Raw genomic sequence first — 20,917 nt, forward strand, 5'->3', positions numbered from 1 at the left:
TCTCCTGCATAGCTGAGATTACAGGCATGTGCCACCATGCCCAGCTTTTTATTTTATTTTTTGAGTTTTTTTCTCCCCATATTGTTCTCAAACTGCGATCGTTCTTCTCTCTGCCTCCTGAATAGCTGAAATTATAGGTATAAACCATTGAGCCTGGCCAAGAAGTACCCTTTTTAAGCAATACAGTTAGAGGTAGTGAAAATAAATAGGTGAACTATATGTATTTCATTGATATCTGCATAGTCATAAAGATTTATATGTTATTAAAATCTCATTGTTTTAATGAGGGCTTTGGGAACTTATATATACACCAAATGTGCTATTGTGATAGAGTTATCATTTCCTATAGCTTCATAGAAGTTACTAACACAGTTTTTGGGGTACCATTTTGGAAAAGCAGGCTTTTATAATTCTGTTCCTAGCTTCTTTCAAACTCCTTCGTTTATTCCTTGCTGGTACCAGGACTTGAACTCACAACCTCATGCTCCCTTGGCTTTCTTGCTCACAGCTGGTACTCTGCCACTTGAACCATGCCTCCAGCCAAACTTTTTGTTGGTTATTTTGGGGATGGAGTCTTGCCCAGACTGGCTTCAAATCTTGATCCTCTAGATCTCAGCTTCCTAAGTAGCTAGGATGATAGGTATAGAGCTGCTAGTACCTGGCTCGCTCCCATTTCTCTTTACATCCAAGCAGCCTGCAGTGCTCAGTCCCAGGCCTAGGTTCTCTTCATCCGGTTGCCACGCAGTACTTAGTATCTGCTCAGGATGAAGTGGCCCAGCTCAGGCTGTCCAGTGACGGCACACCGCGAAGCAGGGACGTTCCGTCTCAGCCTCTGCTGTGTGTCTGCAGCGGCCCCGCAACCACCTTCCCTCTTCGCTTCTTCCGCTGGGTTTTGAGTGGGTATCGCAAGGCACAATTAATATTCCTTCTCCCTGTTTCTTGGCAGCATCTCCTGGGCAGTCAGCAGCCCTCTTCTGTCCAGCTCTGGGTCTCTTTTGGCCGGAAGCCCATGCGAGCCGCCCAGTTTGTCACAAGGCATCCTATTAATGTGAGTGACATCTGCTGGAGGGTGGGCGGGGGTTGGGGGCAGGGTGTCACGCAGATGGCCTGCTGGGGTAGCTTCCCTGAAGTCGCTCTCTGGAGAGAACTCTGGAGAGAGCTATTATGCTGGGGTGTGTTGGTTCCTTGTTGCCCACTTCACCGTTTGAAGTGGTGCTGAACAGGAGCCTTAATTTGCTTTAAGTGGAACAGGATTGGCAGAGAAGTTGGAGCCTGGGAGGAGCCCGTGGCTTCGCTGGGTGTTGCTGCCGCCACGGGAAGTTTGTACGTAGTGCTTCCTTGTTGAGCACTTGCTTTGTTTCTCACAGCTAGGTAGGTTCTGAAATGACTCGGCTTCTGCCTTGTAGAATCAGGTTGAAGCCACCAGGAGCAGAGGAGAGGAAGCATGCAGTCACGTGCCTGAGTGTGTGACGTTAGACAGACCGCAATGTTTGATGGGATTCTTGGGCTGGTGATGATAGGGGCTTGACACCAGGAAGGAGGTTGCATAGGAGGCCTGATTTGTTGGGTTAGCAGCCCAGAGAGGTCGTGTGATGGAGAACCCTCGTGAGTGAGTCTCTGTGGGTTTTACCTCCCTTTAGACACCTTAGGGGAAAGGAAAGGAAAAGGAAGTGCATGCTCATCAAAATAAAAGGCCTCACACGCATAAAAAGAGGCCTTTCATGAAAGGAAGAGCAGAAAGGGAAGGCTATTACCTCTAAAAGAGGTTTTTAGGTCATTTATGGAGCTCGGAGGCCTGTTCTTTCTTTGTGCTCTATTTGCTCACAAGGGGCCCGGCCTGGCTGCATAGAGGCCTCAGATACCACAGGGCAAAGCTGCCCGCGCCGCTCTGCCCGGGCTGGGGCTCTCTGAGGCCTTTCTGTCCACTTCCAGTACGGAGACGTTTGGAAGCCGCTGCTTTCTTCACCAGGCTTGACTGTTTTCTGACTTACGTATTCTTGGCTTTTGATTCCAAAGGAGTATTACATTGCGGATGCCTCTGAGGACCAGGTGTTTGTGTGTGTCAGTCACAGTAACAACCGCACCAACCTGTACATCTCAGAAGCAGAAGGGCTGAAATTCTCCCTGTCCCTGGAGAACGTGCTGTATTACAGCCCGGGAGGGGCTGGCAGCGACAGCTTGGTGAGGTAAGGAGACGGCCTTCTTAGGTCACGGGGTGTCAGCTGGCTGGCACTCGGAGCTCACTCAGGAGGCCGAGACCTGAGGATCGTGGTTTGAAGCCAGCCTGGTCAGAAATGTCTGTGAGACTCTTACCTCCAATTAAGCCCCCAAAAGCTGGAAGTAGAGCTGTGGCTCAAATGGTAGGGCAACAGTCTTGACTGAAAAAGCTAAGAGACAGCACCCAGACCCTGAGTTCAAGTCCCAGTGTATTCTCCCTCCCTCCCCCTCCTTCTCTCTTTCTTTCTCTCTCTCTCTCTCTCACACACACACACACACACAGAGCAACAGTCTCTCTGTGCTGAGCTCTCCACCATCAGCTACTTGGGTGGGCTTACCTAAAGCACATCCTCTGTCTCACTGCCTAGAAATGGCTGCAGTTGAATTGGTCCAGGGTCGGATCAGGTTGGAATTATTGAAAAAAGCTCCCCAGCAATTCCTCTGTGCAATCAAGACTAAGAGCGGCTATTCTACGTGACATTTAGGGTCACGGCTACTCTGCTAAGCACTCCCTGGGTTACCTTTACTGAGTCATCTGCTGGTGTGGTCTCTGAGCTCTGGGAAGGAGCTTGGAAGATAGCAGCGTGTCAGGCAGCTGGCATGTGTGGCCAGTCACTGCCTCCAAGTGACTTGGGCTAATTGACACCATTATTCTCTCTCTTAAAGTTAACATGGTGCTTTGTAGAGAAACGACGCCCCAGTGACACCGACCCATTATCTACCTGTTAGGACTTGCATAGAGCTGTTGTGCGGTCCTAGCCCTGAGTGCTCTTTGAGAGCCCCACCAGCATGGGCCGGGGAGGAGTCAGGGGTTTGGGAAGAACAAGGAGGTGTTTCAGGTGGTTTGCAGCTGGAAATCTATATGTTCCAGACCTGAGTGGCAAGTATGGCAGTGAGGACGTTCACTCTGCTTTTGGAAGAAGGTGCTTTTCCACCTTCTTGTTTTGCTTCCCTCCCCTTTGGAGGTGTTACTTAACAGTCAGCGTAACAGTTGAAAATGGAGTCATTTGTCGGCGTTGGGTCCGCCGACGGTGTTGTGGGACCACATCTCTGTGTACTTCTAGAACGTTGTCCTTTCCCCAGGAGAGAACCCCAACCCTGTGGCCGGTTACTCCCCACTCTCCCCTCCTTCCAGACCCTGGCAGCTGCCGTTTTCCATCACTGTAGACTTGCCTTTTCTGGAGAGTCTATATAAATGAAACCAACAGATGTAGGTGACCTTCTGTGTCTGCTCGTGACTACCTTAGTTTGTGTTTTCAAGGTTCATCCATGTGCAGCATAGGCTGGCACCTCCCTCATTTGCCTGGATGAATAGTCTTCCCTTTACCTTGTTTAGTGATTTTTAGGATCTCCTGGCCCTTTCATTGATGTCTGTCCACCTTGGAAACCCTCTGGCTGCAGGTGGATGAGGGGGAAGCTCTCCAAACATTTCTTTGTCTTCCCCATTTATCAGGACACCATTCAGGCGAGTTTCTTATGGTGAGGGCCAGTAGGAGCCGGGAGCTGGGGGACAGGCCCCCAGGCAGCAGTGAGCTCAGTGTTATGACCGGAGGGCTGGTTCACCCACATAGAAAACCCTTTGTGTGTGACAACCTTTCTTCCAGCCCTGCCTGAGTGTGCATTCTCATTAAGAAATTGAAAATAGATTCGCATCAAGAGTCATAGGCCAACATTTTGCTTGGCTTTTCCCTCAGATTTTATCACAGGACTGCGGGAGGCCAGATGTGGTCAGCTAAATGGTCATCTGCCCCTCAGTCTCAGCTGAAACAGGATATGGGTGAACTAGCAGATGACATGAGCTGACTGATTTCAAATCCACTTGTGTGGTATTTGAAGTGAGCTGTTCTCTGAACTACCCAGGAAAGTGTGGTGCTAAAGGACTGGCTCTTATTTCCTCAGAGAAATGACAAAAATCCAAAAGAAAAACCATACCCCCAAACCTCTTAATAGAGGGCTTTCCCGGCATTCTGGGATGTGCTGTGTAGAAACCTTAGGGAAAGCTGTACTTAGCCCTAGGACCCTTTGGAGGAACCAATTTGCTGATGACATGTCAGGTCCGTAGGGGTGACTTTCAGAGGGGTACTGGCTGAGGTGCTGGGAATGGCTGGCAATGTGTGGAGTTTTCACTGAGCATGTCTGAAAGGTACACGGTGAGCTGCTTGGCAAGTCTCGGCTCAGGGCTTTCCGGGAAGAAGGGGTGCTCTGATGTGGGCTGGTGAGGTTAGGATGGAAGAAAATGCAGGGGGCAAGAATGAGAGAGGGAGAGAGAGCTGAGGGTGAGTTGAGTTGCTTCAGGGAAGGTCGAGGGGAGGAATGAAAGGATGGACCCAGACTAAAACAGAGTGAATGACAGGCATCTCCTCGGAAGCCAAAGATAAAGCTCTAGGACTAGGAGCACAGGGAGGAGACATGGCTTGTTGGACAGAAACTCAGGCCTGCCAGGTGTGGGAGGGAAGCCAGTGAGCCCCACCGTGCAGATTTCATGGTGACAGGTTCAAGGACAGGCAAACAGAGCCGGAGGGCCAGGGACCCTCAGCTGATTCCCAGAGAAGAATCTGACAGCCCAGGGTGCCTACATCAGAGAATGCGGTCTCATCTTGGCATCTACTCAGGATTTCGCCATCTTGCCGCAGCGGCTCTGTTGGTGCTGTTTCTTTTTCCTACCTCGGATCTTGTAGCCTGTGTCTCCCATCTCTGGTGGCAAGCAATCGTCTAGTTTAGGCCAATGAGGGGAAAAGCGGTTTTCTACTTCATTGTGTAGCTCCACTGGCTCAGCACCTCTGAAATAGGGCACGGTTCCAATTTAAAAAGCTGCGACCGAGCCATGGAGACAGAGCTCGCTTGTGTTTGTAGTGGGTGAACCGTTCCCACGCAAAACTCTCCTCCAGGGAAATCAGTTCCCCAATGTAGCAGCCAGAGCCTGGGAGGGCCTTCTTTTCTGCCTTCCTTCTTACAAGCAAAGCTTCAGGCTTTCTAGAACAATCCTACAGTATTACCTATTGTAATTATGTGTTGTACCTTTGGAAAGTCAGTCATCAGATGCTGTTGGGCTTTTGGGCAGAGAACTACTGGCATCTGTACATCCGGGTGTTGAAAGTACCCCTGGTGGCAAGAGATTTGCTGTATACATACGTATGTGTTCTAACGGTGTCTATGTAACCTCCGGCCATATTTCTAGCACAGTGCTATTATCCTGCCAGTATGACTCTCTCTTTCCTGTTGATCAAGGTTTCTTGAAGAGGATTTGCATTCATTTAAACAGTGAAGAAATAGCTGTGACTTCTCTGTCCATGTGGAAAATGAGTGTCTGCCTCATTCTAAATCTGATGGGAGTTGTTGAGCAGATACTCATCCTGATTCTTGAAACTAAATCACTTACTTTTTAAAAAGAGAGCACATCATCTGACCATCCAAAGAAACAGTAGAGCCCAGGTTGTGTTCACAGACCTTAGATAACACGTTAAATGAAAGTACCACGTACAAAAGGCTGCATGATTCCATTTATATGAAATATTCAGACTAGGCATAGCCATAGAGACAGAACAGACATCAGTCTAGTGTTGCTAGGAAGGGAAGGAAGGACAGACAGTGTCTGCCAGCGAAGAGAATACCAGATAGCGGAGCTAGCCATGCAGTGATCGTTGTGAATGTCCTTACTGCCTGTGAATGGTACACTTGAAAAAGGATAAATTTCATGTTCTGCTTGATGCACAAAACACCAAGCAAATGTCAGCTCAGATTTGTAGACATCTATTTTCTTTTATTACAGGTATTTTGCAAACGAGCCGTTTGCCGACTTTCACCGCGTAGAAGGGCTGCAAGGGGTCTACATCGCCACGCTCATCAACGGCTCTATGAATGAGGAGAACTTGCGGTCCGTCATTACCTTTGACAAAGGGGGGACCTGGGAGTTTCTTCAGGCTCCGGCCTTCACAGGATATGGAGAGAAAATCGATTGCGAGGTACAGAGGCTTTGATCTAGTCTGCCTTTTATTTTCATTTTTGTGCCTGTATGGGGGTTTGAACTTGGCTGGGACACTGCCCCTTAACTTTAGCTCTCAAGACAGGCATTGTGCCACTTGAGCCATAGCTTTACTGCTGGAATTTTGGTGGGTCATTGGAGATGAGAGTCTCACAGACTTTCCTGCACGGGCTGGCTCTGAACTGCCAGGTCTGAGCTTCCTGAATAGCCAGGGTTTCAGCAGTGAGCCGCGGAGGCCGGGTCTGTGGTTTAACTCTCTTGTTACAGTTATTACACAGACAGAGTTTCCCAGTTGAGAGCCATGAACACACACACACACACATAAACTTGAACGGTCATTTTCTGACCTCCGATTGCAGAAGCCTTGTGCTGGAGGCTTGCAGAACAATTAAAACCTGTGCCCAGGTGATGGTGGCCGGCTTTAACGACTTGAAGCCTTGTCCTGTCCACCTGCGTCTCCCTACAAATGTAGACACTCCCTTTAAGGATTTGCTGTGACTCCTTTGGTGTCCCTGTCTCCTGGAGCGTCATCTGGGAGCTTATCCGGGAGACTTTATGACTTATTTCTTATTCTCCTGACAGAATTGCGGGAATCTTATTTGAGACACATCTGTACTGATTTAGAGAATACCATGACATCATTTCATTTCTCTTTACCTGCGAGTTACTTGGGGAGCTGTCTGTGTGCGGTGGGGTGAGGGGTACTTGACATCGACTCACAGTTGTTATTTCCCGGGAGTCTCGGGACTTTAAGTTATTTTCCTTTTTTTGTCGGCAGCAGACGTCTGTGTAGGTTCTGATGATCCCTTCCGTCTCAGAGGGCGCAGAGGTGGCTGGGCTGCACCTCAGCTTTCCTCCAGGCCCCGGGTTCTGGCTGTGGGTCTGGCACAGACCCCTGGCGGGCTCTTCACACAGGCTTCTGGGTTTGAGGAAGAGCGAGGCACGTGCCACATGCCGACCCAGCCTGGAACTTTCTTCCCGTAGCTTTCCCAGGGCTGTTCCCTGCACCTGGCCCAGCGCCTCAGTCAGCTGCTCAACCTCCAGCTGCGCAGGATGCCCATCCTGTCCAAGGAGTCGGCGCCGGGGCTCATCATCGCCACCGGTACGTGCGCACGCTCTGCCTGTCCTCCCAACGCCCTCCACACACCGGTGGCCAGCCACGCGGCCAGCCGAGATTGCGCTCTGCCCTCCATGCCCTCTTCAGTCTCGGCTGCTCCTCACTACCCAGAATGCCTGCTTGGACGAGGTCCTCCGACATCATCTAAACATAGCTCTCCCTCTTGCGCTTTAGGGTCAGTGGGAAAGAACTTGGCCAGCAAGACCAACGTGTACATCTCCAGCAGTGCCGGAGCCAGGTGGCGAGAGGTCAGCCCGCCCTGGGAGCTTGTCTCTGTGAGATCCAGTCTGTGTGGTGGTGACTCTGGTGGAGATCTGTGATGCCAAATAAGGGGGGACCCAGCCCCACGCGCAAAATCCAGCTGTGCTGATTCGTATTCACACTTGAGAAAGCAATTCGTGACTTTGCCAAAATAAGACTTTGAATTAAAAAAATCTTTCCTTTCTTTTTTCCCTTCTTCTCTTCCTTTCTTCTTTCCTTCCTTCCTTCCTTCTCTCTTCCTTTCTTCCTTTCTCCCTTCCTTCCCTCCTCCCTTCCTCCCTTCTTTTCCCTCTCTCCCTCCTTCCTTTCTTGCCTGGCTGCCTGCCTTCCTTCTCTCCCTCCCTCCTTCCTTCCTTTGCTCTCTCTTTTTCTCTTTTTCTTTCTCTCAATCTCTCCCTCCCTTTCTTCCCTCTCTCCCCTCTCCCTTCCTTCCTTCCTTTCTCTCTCTCTCTCTCTCTCTTTCAAATCTGAGCCAATTTTCCAAGAGTATGTTTCCTGAGGGCAAAGGCACATGTCTTCTTTGTTAGTTTCTTTACCCACCTAGGACCTGGCGGTGCCTGGTGTGCTGCAAGTGCTTAGTGAACGTGTGCCGGGCGTCTCAGGGAGCTGCGGGATGGTTGTGGTGGTGTCAGGTCTGAAGCTGGTCACTGGCTCTGCTTTTCTGTGTAATCCTGACCTCGTGCTCAGGCTGGACAGGCTCTTTGATCTCCTTCCTGTGATGGGCACTTTGATCTCCTTTGTGTTTGGGGAGAGGAGACTGTTTCTGCCTCGAGGTAGCACAGCTCCTTCTGATCCTCAGCTGCCCATGGCAGTTCTGAAGGCGCAGCCAGTTACCTCCTCGCAAGAGGCTAGCGTAGCTTCAGCCTTGGGCATTTAAGAAATCCCGAACCTGGGGGAAAAAAAGTGTTTCTCTCCAGCTTCCTGTGTGGCTTACAAGGCCAAAGGAAGCCCGTCTGGCTTTGTTCTGTAGAAGTTGCTGTCCGTGGAGCCCTGGAGGATGCGAGGGGCGGGAAGAATAGGACTGAGCTGAAATCTGGACAGGAGTGTGGGGAGAACAGCCAGCAGACAGCACCCCTTCCTTACTGGGGAGCGCAGTCTGCACACGTAATATTTATATGCGAAATACATAACGCAGGAAGAAAACCTGTTCGTTTTTTGGCAGGGCATAGAGATGATTCTACATCTAATTTCGTATGGTCAGACTTAACCATTCATCCAAATGAAGAGTGAAGGACCTAGATCCTCTGTGTGTGTGTGTGTGAGAGAGAGAGAGAGAGAGGGAGAGAACACATGAGTCCATATTTAGGAGAAAGAAGCGATAAGGCCAGAACAGTCCAAAAAGTACATGTGTTGGAAATTTCAGGTCATGCTGTCCTGCTCCGAAAGATGAAGCAGCCGCCTCCCCAGCCCTGGAGCTGACAGCGCTCCCGTTGAGCCTGGGTGTTCTCTCTGCAGAGTGCTGCGGTCTGATTGTACCTTCTGTTTGTGGTATAATCTGGGATCTGCGCCTCTGCAAGTGATTTCCTCTGGGTGGAAAGCTGTGTCTGCTCATCCACGAGGGTGGTGTGTGCTGGCCATGGCCAGGGCAGCGGTCAGGGCCTCCCTCCAGGCGTGAGCCCCCTAACACCTGCCAAGAAGCAGCCCTGTGTGCGATGACCTTATCCTGGGAACTAGCAGGGAAGGAACTGGAACCGTGTCTGTACCTAAGAGGCAGCCTTGGCTTCAGAGGCTCCGTCGGGGGCTTGTGCCAGGTGGGGTCAGAGGAAGAGGAGGCAGGGTAGAGCGCACAGAATACGCCCAGGGACACTGGTAACAATCCCTCCTGGTTCTCCTCCTCCTAATGAGTTGTGCAAATTCCCTGCTCTTCAGAATGTCTCTCACGACATCGGTGGGACACAGGGATGCACACTGCGTGTGTATGAAGTGTGCTTCGTTGGATAGGAGTATGAGAGTACAGTCAATGTGTGTGTGTAAGCTTTTGATCTAGGAGTTGAACTCTTCCCTCCCACATTTCAGAGAGCAAGCGTCCCCAGTACCCCTTACAGAAGGTCTCGGTACAGCGTCCTCTCTCCCCGTAGTCCCGGCCCTGGGATTCCCCCACTGCAGGTTATTACTGGGCATTGCTTGGATTGTACATGCACGGACTCTTTTGCCTGGCTTCTTTCTGTCACTCACCACAGGCGATATTAAGTTCATTCACGTTTCATGTGTCCGTGGTTCCTTACTTCTTTACTTGAGTTATGTTCATAGTTCTTAGTTGTACTTAATAGGAAGGATGAGCTGGAAGGAGCTTGTAGGGTTATAGTAGAAGCAGAACTCTAGTTGGTTACTGTTTACTTATTTACTTTTTGATGGGCTAGGACTTCATGCATTCTCTTTACAACCCAAGCCCCAGTTGGTCAATGTTGAATCGCTGGTCTTGGGTTCGAGTCCTACCTCTGCTCTATAGCCTGCCTTGTTTCTTTGGCAGGGGTGGGGGGGGGGGGGGGGGGAGATGGGGACGAGAACTTGCTCTGCCTCCTCCCAGGAGTGTCAAGACTGGATGAGATGATGGATGGGAATGTGTTGTGTCAACTGAAAAACGGTATTCAAGTGGTTGGCATGGCCACGGTGTGTGTGAACGGACGCGTGCATGTCTGTGTGTGTGTGAACATGGGTGCGCGTGCGTGCATGTGCATGGTTTATGTGTTCCTACAGCAGTGCCATCACCTCTGGCTTTTCCTCTTCAGGCACTTCCTGGACCTCACTACTATACGTGGGGAGACCACGGGGGCATTATCATGGCCATAGCCCAGGGTATGGAAACCAACGAGCTAAAGTAAGTGTCTCTCGGTAAGCCTCTTAACATCACACGTGCACGCACACATTCGTACAAGACATTTGCCTATGTGATGCGAGGTGCGTCTTCTCGCTCCAGTGCTGGGACTTCTCAGAATCATGCACTCGTTTCTTATCTGCAGAAGGGGCCTAAGAACCTGAACCCAGCCTTTCCATCTCAGAGGGGTGCTTTAAGAAACTAGGGAGGTGGTTTTAATTGATTTGAAAAACTACAACTCTGTATAAATGCAAAGGCTTAATACTGATAGAAACCTTCACCAGAAACGCTTTCAACTTGTATTTCTTTGTATCAGTGTGACACAGACAGATCACTCATAGGAGGACTAAATAATGACTAATACAAATGATTCATTGTGCCTGTATGGTAGTTGCAGAATGTATGTAACGTGCTAGCCAGGTAACAATTTGCTATATCCCATTGAGCCTGTGGGTTCTAACAGATAGGGCTAGAAGGGGAGCTCAGGGCTGGGACTTATAAAGATGAAGTAACTTGCCCTAGATCTCCGCATGGGTTTGACAAGGCGTTATTGATACTCGAATGTTCTGGATTATGTCCTCTACGTTTTATATTGTTCTATAAAAGCAAGACTGTCAAGTGTTTGTTAAGTTTTGTTTCTCCTCCAGTCCTATTTTTTAAAATCATAATTAGAGATTTTGGACAGTTCATGTTGGGTCAGGGCCGGCTGGCACCCTCAGTTCTGCCTGCTTTTGTGCTGAGCAATTAGATGGATTTTTCCAGAAGGCTTTTGTGATCACCTTGTTTAGAGCTAGGAAGAAAGCTTTCTTTGCCTTTGCTCCTTTTTCAATCAGGGCCAGCAGCAAGAGAGAGAGAAAGGTGGGCGATTGGATGAAGAGATCTTAGTAGCGGGGGTTCATTTGGCGTGTGCCGAGAAGCCTGGCCTCAAGCAAAGCAATGGTGTTTCGCTTTCCACCTGGCTGTTCTCTGTTCTGGTCAGCGGCTTGTTTAGAGCAAGAGTCACGGAGGAGGCTCTGCTTCCATGGCACCCACTGGGTTCATGTTTGTATTGGCTTTCGCTCACATAATGACAGTCAAAGCACCGTGCTTCCCAACTGATGCTTAGGTCTGTATTAATTAATAACACGGAACTATCCATTGAACTTCCATTTCACACATTTAGCAAGCAAGCTGGTTCCAGGTGCTGTGTAGCTGAAGATGAAGTGGATGTTTAAGCTTTCCATGTTCTAGTTGTAGGACAGACAAGGAAACAATGTAGGACAGACAAGTGATACAACGATACAATGGCAGTGTTTAGTTCCTTGCTGCATGTGTGTGTGTGCCTGTGTGTGTGTGTGTGTGTGTGTATAGAGGATACACAGAGGACAGAGCCTGTGTGTGTGTGTGTGTGTGTGTGTGTGTGTGTGTAGAGGATACACAGAGGACAGAGCCTGTGTGTGTGTGTGTGTGTGTGTGTGTGTAGAGGATACACAGAGGACAGAGCCTGTGTGTGTGTGTGTGTGTGTGTGTGTGTGTGTGTGTAGAGGATACACAGGCACAGAACTTGCATTCCTAGGAGCACACACATTTCATTCTTTGTGTGGGCTCAGACTTTAAAATCGATTCTCGATTTTCCTTGTTTAACTTCTCCGCAGATTCCATTTGCATTCCGCGCTGGCTCCTTTGCAGGAGCTCGTGTGCGCTCAGTCCTCTTACTCCATCTGTCGGTACATCACACACGCGCTCGGGCTGGCTTGCCTTGCTACACTAGCCGGCACACATGGAACAGGAAACGAAGCCGGTGCCAGAACTCATAAGCCGCCCCCTTCCACTCCAGACATCTCATAACGACTTTGGGGCTGTCAGCTTTGGAGATAATCATCTCAGTCCTGGTCCTCTATTTGCATAGGTCATTTAGAGGTGCTCGATGCATGGCTCAAATCATTTACAAATATGAAGATACAGACAGGGTACCTTTTTTGACAGGTATTTCCGTGTCCCAATTACCAGCCTGAGTGTTCCCCGGATCTCTGTAGCCACCTGGCATTTATTGTGTGATTCCCACAGAAGGGTTTTGATTCTCCTGCTGCTCTGAAAAGCAGGCGATAGATAGATGAGGTAGCAACTCTCCGGGATGCCCAAGAGGTAGTGGACATTTGTGTGATTCAGACTTTTTATTTGCAATCTGCTTCCTCCTTGTAGGCCTCACTTCCCAGTACTTGCTTCTCCTTAGTGACATCAAATGATGAATGCTTTGATGGGTTCCTCAAAGGATTGAATCAAAATATGAGCCCAGCTCAGAAGGTGCATCCATTGATGAAGACAGAGCCCTCTTGCTCCAAATCAGCTCCTCACTGAGCGGGTCTGCCAGCCGGGCTCAAAGCCTCCAATATCTGACCCTTTTTTGAGGATACCTCAGATTGAGACCGGTGACAGGCCACCTCTGATACAACTGCATTTCTATCGCTCCATCTAGAGCTTTGGGACCCTTCTCAGTCTGCTGTAGTGATCTCTCTGTCCCCTGAGCCTCATAGCATGTATTGGCTCTCATTTGGCATTGATCTTATTCTAAATCCCTTGCTTTTTAGTTGCCTTTTTCTATTATATTTCTGAAGTCCTCAACTCATTAGCAAGGCTTGTTTTTGTAGACAAGTTCCTAGCCATCTTACTGATTGATAGATGAGCTACTTGGTCATGTATACTTAGTCTTCTGAGATGCTTTTTGGTTTTGTTTTGTGTCCCCCCCACTTTTAAACTGATTTATAAAACCAGAAGGGATCTGGGTAGCGTGCCATTTGCACATCTCCAGAGAGCTCCACTGCTGTTGTGTCTTGTGTAAATGACCACTCCTGAGCACGGGGCTCCCTGCCAGCGTCCACGGCACCGGTGTCTGAGCATCCCCTGCTCCCATGGGAGATGGAGGCCAGGCTGGAACAGAGCCCATTTCTGTTAGGCAGCGTTTCAGGTCAATTACACGAACATTTGTTGAACATCCACAGTGAACCAGATGTGCTCCACACTGAGGCTGCAGGGCGGGAGCTGCAGGGCTCTGGAGCAGCAGCGTCCGCCGCCCTCCGTGCCCGCTGGGGTGCCGTGTGGTTTCTGAGCCAATTAAAGAGAGGGATGGTTTAGAAAAGCCGTCTGCGGACCTGAAGCCCATTTTGGAGTAGCGTCGGTCATTTTAATAAGAGGGACAGACCTTTTCTGGAGGTGGTTCACTTAATTGTCTTTTGTCTTTCTCTTCCTGGTTAGCACAGGTAACTATGAGTTGTTTGTTAGTGATTCTCCACAGAGGCTGTTGCCTTGGCTATTGTTCATTGAAATTGAGGGCAAGAAGTGGAACGCTGTGTCTCATGGTTGTGTCTGCAGATCTGACACAAGCAAATCGGAGGCTGGGCTGGGGCTTTGCTTATGCATTTATTCAGTGGACGGTCACCACCCCAGTGTCCTGCCCGGCACATGAGTGGGGGTGGCTTCTCTTCCTTGCTGGTCATCAGAGATCATCAGAGAAAAGTCTGTTGGTTTTTTTCACCCTGCCCCCCAAAAGAACCAAACGCAATTTTCTCAGCTTGATGGTAGGGATGAGATCAATTTCTTCTCGGCAGTCTGCCTGGCAGGGTCAGAGAAGATGGATAGTTTGTAATATTTTGGACCTGCTCACAGCATCTTTTCTCTAAGGGAAGTTCTGATTTCTGGGAATTCTGGGAAACCCCTGAGAGATGATGTGCAGCAGAGTGGCTGACTTTTCTGGACCTGCGTGCAGCCCTCATTTCCAGAGCGCTGGGGTGGGACTTACCTCCTCCGTGAGCTCCATACCTGGGGCTGTCATGAACATTGGGACGTGGTTGCAGAAGTCCACGCCGCTCTGGCCTCATCCTGTGTGGCTCTGTCCCTGGAGGTGTAGGGAGCAGGTGCTCCTTAGTAACCTTTTAACCAGGGACAGGGTTGAAATAATGAAAATTCAGTGCCTTGATATTTACCAGGTAGGGGCACTACCATTTGAGCCATGTTCCTAGCCCTTCTTTTTGCTTTAGTTATTTTTCAGATAGGATCTTTGTGCTTTTTCCCATGGGCCAGCCTCAGACCCATGGCCCCCTGAGTAGCTGGAATCACAGGTGCACCCTACCATACCCAGCTTGTTAATGGAGATGGGGCCTTGATCACTTTGGGGCCTGGTCTGGCTTTGAATTACGACCCTCTGGATGCCCACCCCTCAAGTGGCTGGGGTTGCTGATGCGAGCGACGGTGCGTAGCTCCATCCACTCATTTATGAGCGCACATAGGTTGCTGCCAGTTCTTTGGTAAGAAAGAGCTCAAATCTATTAACCGGATGGGCACAGTGGACACTTTCTGCAGCAGAAATGCCCTGCGCCTTGACGCACCTTCTTCAGAACCAGCTCAGTGCTGCAGTCAAGGTGTGAGCATCTTGTGGAACATAAACAGTTGCTTAAAGTTGCCCAGGAGTCACCGATTAGAAGTGAGATTAGAGTCAGCGTGGTGTTGTGCATTCTGTGACCGTTTTTCACGTTCATGAGGTAGCCTGCTAATATAAGGAAAAAATCCTCTCTTTGAGAACCCAAGGGCCGCAGGCTGCTTCCATTCATGTGTAATCTGTTACATTGTTCTATTTCTAGTGTTCAGATTTTCCTAAATTTGGTCTCATGGAGCTCCATCGGCTGGCTGGGGCTTGAACCCAGGGCCCTGCCCTTCCGTGGAGATGACCACCGGTGCCTGGGCTTCCTTGCTTTCTGACACAGCTGTAAATGTCCCTCGTGGTCAGCTCTTTCCCCTGGGAGCTGGCGTCACCGTGACAGGTAATGATATGATAGGAAACTTGAGGGCTCCCTTGCCTTGTCTTGGCAGGTACAGCACCAACGAGGGGGAGACCTGGAAGACGTTCATCTTCTCCGAGCAGCCCGTGTTCGTGTACGGCCTCCTCACAGAGCCGGGGGAGAAGAGCACTGTCTTCACCATCTTCGGCTCCAACAAGGAGAACGTCCACAGCTGGCTCATCCTGCAGGTCAATGCCACGGACGCCTTGGGTGAGCCCTGACCGCCAGGCCCTTCCTCCCTCCCAGGTCATGGCTGACTTCCTTGTGAGTGCTGAGCATTCTCAGGGGAGCTGGCGAGGTTGGGGGGGGGTGGGCGTGTACAGGGGAGCAGAGAACACTGGGAGGTGTGGGGGGCTACTCCTTCCTTCTTAATAATCCTTTTCCGTGAATCTCGGTTTCCTAGCAAAGTGCCTGGCAGGTAGCGGATGTAAGTGTGTGTCTGTTACACATGTGAGTGAAATACAGCCTTCCATATTAGCAAGGCCAAGGGAACGTGTTTGGTGACTCGGCTTCCTTCGGGTCTCTCTGACAGCCTGAGGAAATCACCTCAGGAGGAAAGGTTGATTTGGGTTCACAGTTTGACCCTGTTGCTTTGGACCTGTGCCAGGAGCAGAGAAAGAGGTGGGGGAGGGACTGGAGCCCAGCACCCCGGTCAAAGGACCCCCCCCCACACACATACACACACTACCAATGACACAACCACTAGTTCTTTCCCCGGCCCCTCCCCAGTTCTGTGTGTAAAGGCTCATCCACTTCACCGAGGTACCCAGGCCGACCCCAGGCCTTTGGCACATCCAACATGCACACTGTGATGCCTCACCGTCTCCAAAGCGGTGTGATGGGGTCCGCTCAGAGCTGCTCAGGGTCAAGGCACAGGCCGCTAGTCAAGACAGGACATGAAAGCAAGCCAGGAGGACTGAATGAAGCTCTTCAGTGACCCTCCCCAGGCCCCCAGGCCCCACGGCTCCACGCTGTCACCCTGCCCTCCTCCTCTGCTTCAGCTGACACTGTTGTGGGAGCTCAGGGCGCCCCTGCGTCCTCCCTCCCACCCCTTGGGTCTCTACGAGGTGGAGTCCTGTTCGCCACCTTTGCTGTGCTCTCTCCCCCCCGGGAGCCATCTCTTTACTGCTCTGTGCCCGGCACCACGTGCCTTCACTTCGCCTCGGGTTCTGAATTCGTGACTGCCACTCTGTGTGTCATCGTCCACCAGCTAGATAGTGAGTCTCTTAGAATCAAGGACTTGTCCTGTGCACGGCTTTCTTCATCTGCCGGGGCAGTCCGGCTGCTGCTCCATCGGTAGGGTTTTCAGAAGTCTTTGTTCACCTAAAGGCCATTGAATCCACAGTTGTGCGTCCGCTTCTGGTAATATGTAATTCTGACCGAAGTTGCATGTGTGAAAAATGCAGAGGATCCCAACAGAGACACAGGCATCCTCAGCAGTCCCCGCAGCGGGCACTCTCCTGGCACCTGGGACGCATGTGGGCACATGGGGTGATTGTGCCCACGCCCTCACCATCTTTCCACAAGCCTGCCGTATGTCCCATTAGGGCACACACATTCTTCTGTGTACGACGGATAACCTAGCCCTGGTAACAGCACCTACTTGGGACAGCCCATCGCTCAGTCTCCAGCAGAGAAATAAATGCCTCTGGGTACTGGTTCCTAATAGGAACTGTTGACCCTTTCCCAAGTTTAGGAGTTTGGCTAGTGTGGTGGTATACACCTGTAGTCCCCACACTCAGAGGCGAAGGCAGGAAGATCAAGCAGGCTATGGCAGCCGGGCCTGATTAGTTGAATCTTGTCACAAGCAAGCAAGACAGTCATTTGGAAGTTTGACTCATGACAAGTTGACTTTCTTCTACCTTGATTTCTCAGGTGAATCTCTGTGTCTCACGTGGCACTGTTTGCTTTCTCTGAGCTATTTCTTTCTTGGCAGTACTGGGGTTTGAACTCAGGGCTACATGCTTGCCGAGTGAGCGAGCACTCTACCCATGTGAGCCACGCCTCGCGCCCTTAAGTGTTGCATTCTTGTGGCTATCTTAGCCCAAAGGAGGCTTGAGACAGCTCCTGATGGCACTCGCCGGGCGGTGCGGGACACACAGGCAGAGGGCGCCTCAACCGTGGGGGTGGGGAGTCGGGAAGCCCCGCGAGGGTCTGGCTCCGAAGTTTGAGGCTGTCTTTTCCCCCAGGGGTTCCCTGCACAGAGAATGACTACAAGCTGTGGTCCCCGTCGGACGAGCGGGGGAATGAGTGTCTGCTGGGACACAAGACGGTTTTCAAGCGGAGGACCCCCCACGCCACCTGCTTTAATGGAGAAGACTTTGACAGGCCCGTGGTCCTGTCCAACTGCTCCTGCACGCGGGAGGACTACGAATGGTTGGTTCTTCCTCAGCAGCCGGGACTTGAGTTACATTGTATCCACAAAGAGCGCCCGCAGCTCCCTCAATAGAAGAGAACGGTTACTAAGCATCTCTGAGGCTCGCAGCTTACTGGAGTGGTTCTCATCGTGATGCGGCCATAGTTGTTGCTTTAGGGATTTGCACCTCTGCGGTTTATGTCTAGGAGGTTGAACCACAGTGGGACCATGCTGGAGGTTCTTTTGTAGGGAACGCTTCTTCCTTAGGACCCTGTCCTGGTGGGGGCTTACTTTCTTACCTGAAGCGAAGGGGTGCTAGTAAATGTCTTTCCGTCAGGTATCCCAGGGGAGAAGTATCCGTGTGCACAGTTCTCTGTGGTAGGAGATGAAAAGGGGCGGAGCCTTACAGGAGGAAACCTTAGAGGAGGAGACCTTCACAGTGACCACTGGAAAAAAGGGAGGCCTGGGATTGGCAATGCTGGAGTCAGGGCTTTCAGACAGCATCAGGCATGTGACTGGGCATTCCAAGGCCATGTAGCTGCAGTGAATTTGGCCAGGTGCTGGGGGCTCACACTGGTAATTCCGGCAGCAACTCAGGAGGCTGAGGTCTGAGGATTATGGTATAAAGCCAGCTCCGGGCAGACAAATCCAAGGATTTGTCCAACAAAAAGCCAGAAGCAGAGAGGTGGCTTAAGTGGCAGAGTGCCAGCCTTGAGAGAAAAAGCTAAGAGAAAGTATGAGGGCCTGAGTTCAAGCCTGGATGCATGTCTTTAAAGGGACCAAATGCAAGGGACAGGTTAGCAGGGTAAACAATCACAGGGCTGGCACCAACGTATGTGAAATGTGCAAAACTGAACGAATGCCAATTTCCTTTTCAGTGATTTTGGTTTCAAGCTGAGTGAAGATTTGTCCTTAGAGGTTTGTGTTCCGGACCCGGAATTTTCTGGAAGGTCCTACTCCCCTCCCGTGCCTTGTCCTGTGGGCTCCACTTACAGGAGAACGAGAGGGTATGCACCGCCCAGCCGCCCACTGAGGGCCTGCCCACGGGAAGAGCGAGCCCCGGAGACCACCCTGAGTTCTCCCAGTAGCCCGGCAATGTTGACCGGGGTAGTGTGTGCAGTCTCTCCTCTTCCCACCTGCAAACCTCTCCATAATGCTAGGGGAACCATCTTCAGAGGAGTTGTCTTCACTACAACATCACACCTACCTAGCCCAGTCATAAGCAGACTCAGCCACCAAGAACCTTCTCTCTAGATCAATGGGGAATTGTGTGGGTAGAGTCTTTTGCCATGGGTGGGGAAAGAGGTGATAGGTTCCCAGTGTGGGTACCCTGGCTGTTGTACCTCAATATTTCTTGATTTCTCTCTCTGGGGTGTTACAGCTACCGGAAGATTTCTGGGGACACGTGCAGTGGAGGAGACGTTGAAGCCCGGCTGGAAGGGGAGCTGGTTCCCTGCCCCCTGGCAGGTAGGACAGCGGGCTGCTTCCTGTGGACTTCCAGGGCTGTCTGCTATTCCCTCCACGCCCTTCTTCCTGCTCACCCTGGGAGGGCCATGGTGGCACAGATTTCTGCCAGCACTGGCTGGTTCTGGTGGAGCTGCCCTCGGCACCAAATGAGTCACTGAATATACACAGTTACCTTCTGCACAGGCAGCAGGCAGGCAGGCAGGCAGGCAGGCGGGCAGGCAGTGTCTCCACTCACTGCTGGCCCCGTTGTTTGTCATGCTAAGTTCATTATCCTTTAATTCAATCTTCCGTCATTACCAGAGTAATTAACATACCTCACTGTGGAGATGTAAGAACCACTGCTTCAGCAGATTCCTGCAAATGAGCAGATAATATCCACATAACCTCCTCGCAAGAGCCGGTTTTGATGAGGGTTTGGGTGAGTGGAGTTTGAATGATTGCTCTTAAGTGCCTGGAGTACATGCTTTTGTAATAAATATTTCTGAAGATAATTCAGTGAGGGACAAAAACAGTTTATTCGGCGCCTATCAGAACCAGCGGGAAAGGAAAGCTCTTTTTTCTCTTCTGTTAGGAGAAGATAGAGCAGTGGATGAAATAGAAAAGTCTGGTTTCAGTGTTGGCCACCCCCTAAATGTCAGAGGAATTAAAGGCAGGAAACAGCAGGCTGGGCAGGCAAATACCCAGAGAGAAAAGATGCTTCATCAGGCTAATGGGGACCGTCATGTCTGCAAAGATGAGGTCATTCAGGCGTCTGGAAGGACTTTTAGAAGGCAATAATTTGATAATAATTCTCCTTCCTCCGCCTCCTCCTCCTCTTCCTCCTCCTCCCCCTTGTCTTCCTCTTGTTCTTCCTCCTCTTCTTCCCCCTCTTCCTCTTGTTCTTCCTCCTCCTCCTTCTTTTTCTTCTCTTCTTTCTCCTCTTCCCCCTCCTCCTTCTCCTCCTTCTTTTACTTCTTCTCCTCCTCTTTCTCCTTCTCTTTCCCTCCTCCTCTTTCTCCTCCTCCTTTCTTTCTCCTTCTTTGCCTTCCTTTTCTCCCTCTCCCCTCCTGTGCACTGCACCTTAACCCTTTTTGTTTTAGTTTACTTTTCAGCCTGAGACCATTATCTTCCCTATCTCTACCTCACATTTTCTTTTATATGGTTACTGTAATGATGCCCATTTCTAGGTCATGTTATGGCTGGTGCCAGCCAAGAACTCTGTTCCTTCTCTTGGTTAGGAGTGGCAGTGGGCCGCAGGGTGCATTGTACTTTTGTAGTGGAAAAAGCAAGGTTTAGGTGCCAGGGAGAGATCTTGGGCAGAAGTCTTGCCACGGTGACTGTGTCTTTTGTCAGGTGCCCCATGTCCGAGCTGGTATCATAAGGACAACCAAAAGGAAGTGAAATAAAACCAAAGGGCAAGAAGGCAGACTTACATTATTAAATTTTTCATGGTGGATTTCTTTATTATTTTCTGCAATACCAGGAGATCAGACCAGGGCCTCGTGCATGCTAGCAGTGTTCTCTGTATCCCCAGCCCAGTCATTTCCCCCCTCAGTGCATTAATGTTGTTAAAGGCTTTCTGAAGAAGGCAGTAGTGTGTGTGAACTCGGTGACGGAACGAGATGGGGGAGGGGGCGGGAGCAGAGCTAACGCAGGCCCGCAGCAGAGGATTCAGCCGTGCATCTTGGTTCCACATGCAACACACTGTGAACATGGACGTGCTGTCTGTATCCTTCACTTTGAAAGCTTTTTTGTTGTTAGTCTCTCTAGAGAGATGACACAGGCAACAAATATTTGGGTGGACACCAGATTCAAGAGACAGCAGATGAACGTCCTCCTGACTTTAACCCTGTGAGACAGGGCCCCCCTCTCCTCCTCCTTTCTCTCTCTCTCCCCTTCTGCGGGGTCATCA

The 20,917-nt window shown here is 50.6% G+C and overlaps 1 protein-coding gene across 1 annotated transcript in view; it reads left to right on the plus strand.

Annotated features, from left to right (window-relative positions):
* Window positions 1-20,917, plus strand: part of Sorl1 (sortilin-related receptor, L(DLR class) A repeats containing) — a 104,656-nt gene that overhangs the window by 31,366 nt on the left and 52,373 nt on the right. The window contains exons 9-18 of the mRNA XM_013009510.1: window positions 947-1,048; window positions 2,017-2,186; window positions 5,987-6,179; window positions 7,184-7,301; window positions 7,491-7,564; window positions 10,307-10,395; window positions 15,235-15,413; window positions 17,393-17,579; window positions 18,438-18,566; window positions 18,941-19,026. Of these exons, the coding sequence (XP_012864964.1) occupies window positions 947-1,048; window positions 2,017-2,186; window positions 5,987-6,179; window positions 7,184-7,301; window positions 7,491-7,564; window positions 10,307-10,395; window positions 15,235-15,413; window positions 17,393-17,579; window positions 18,438-18,566; window positions 18,941-19,026 (1,327 nt within the window). The remainder of the gene's footprint in view (window positions 1-946; window positions 1,049-2,016; window positions 2,187-5,986; window positions 6,180-7,183; window positions 7,302-7,490; window positions 7,565-10,306; window positions 10,396-15,234; window positions 15,414-17,392; window positions 17,580-18,437; window positions 18,567-18,940; window positions 19,027-20,917) is intronic.

The sequence above is a fragment of the Dipodomys ordii genome, unplaced genomic scaffold, assembly GCF_000151885.1.
Source record: "Dipodomys ordii isolate 6190 unplaced genomic scaffold, Dord_2.0 Scaffold10, whole genome shotgun sequence".
NCBI lineage: Eukaryota > Metazoa > Chordata > Mammalia > Rodentia > Heteromyidae > Dipodomys > Dipodomys ordii.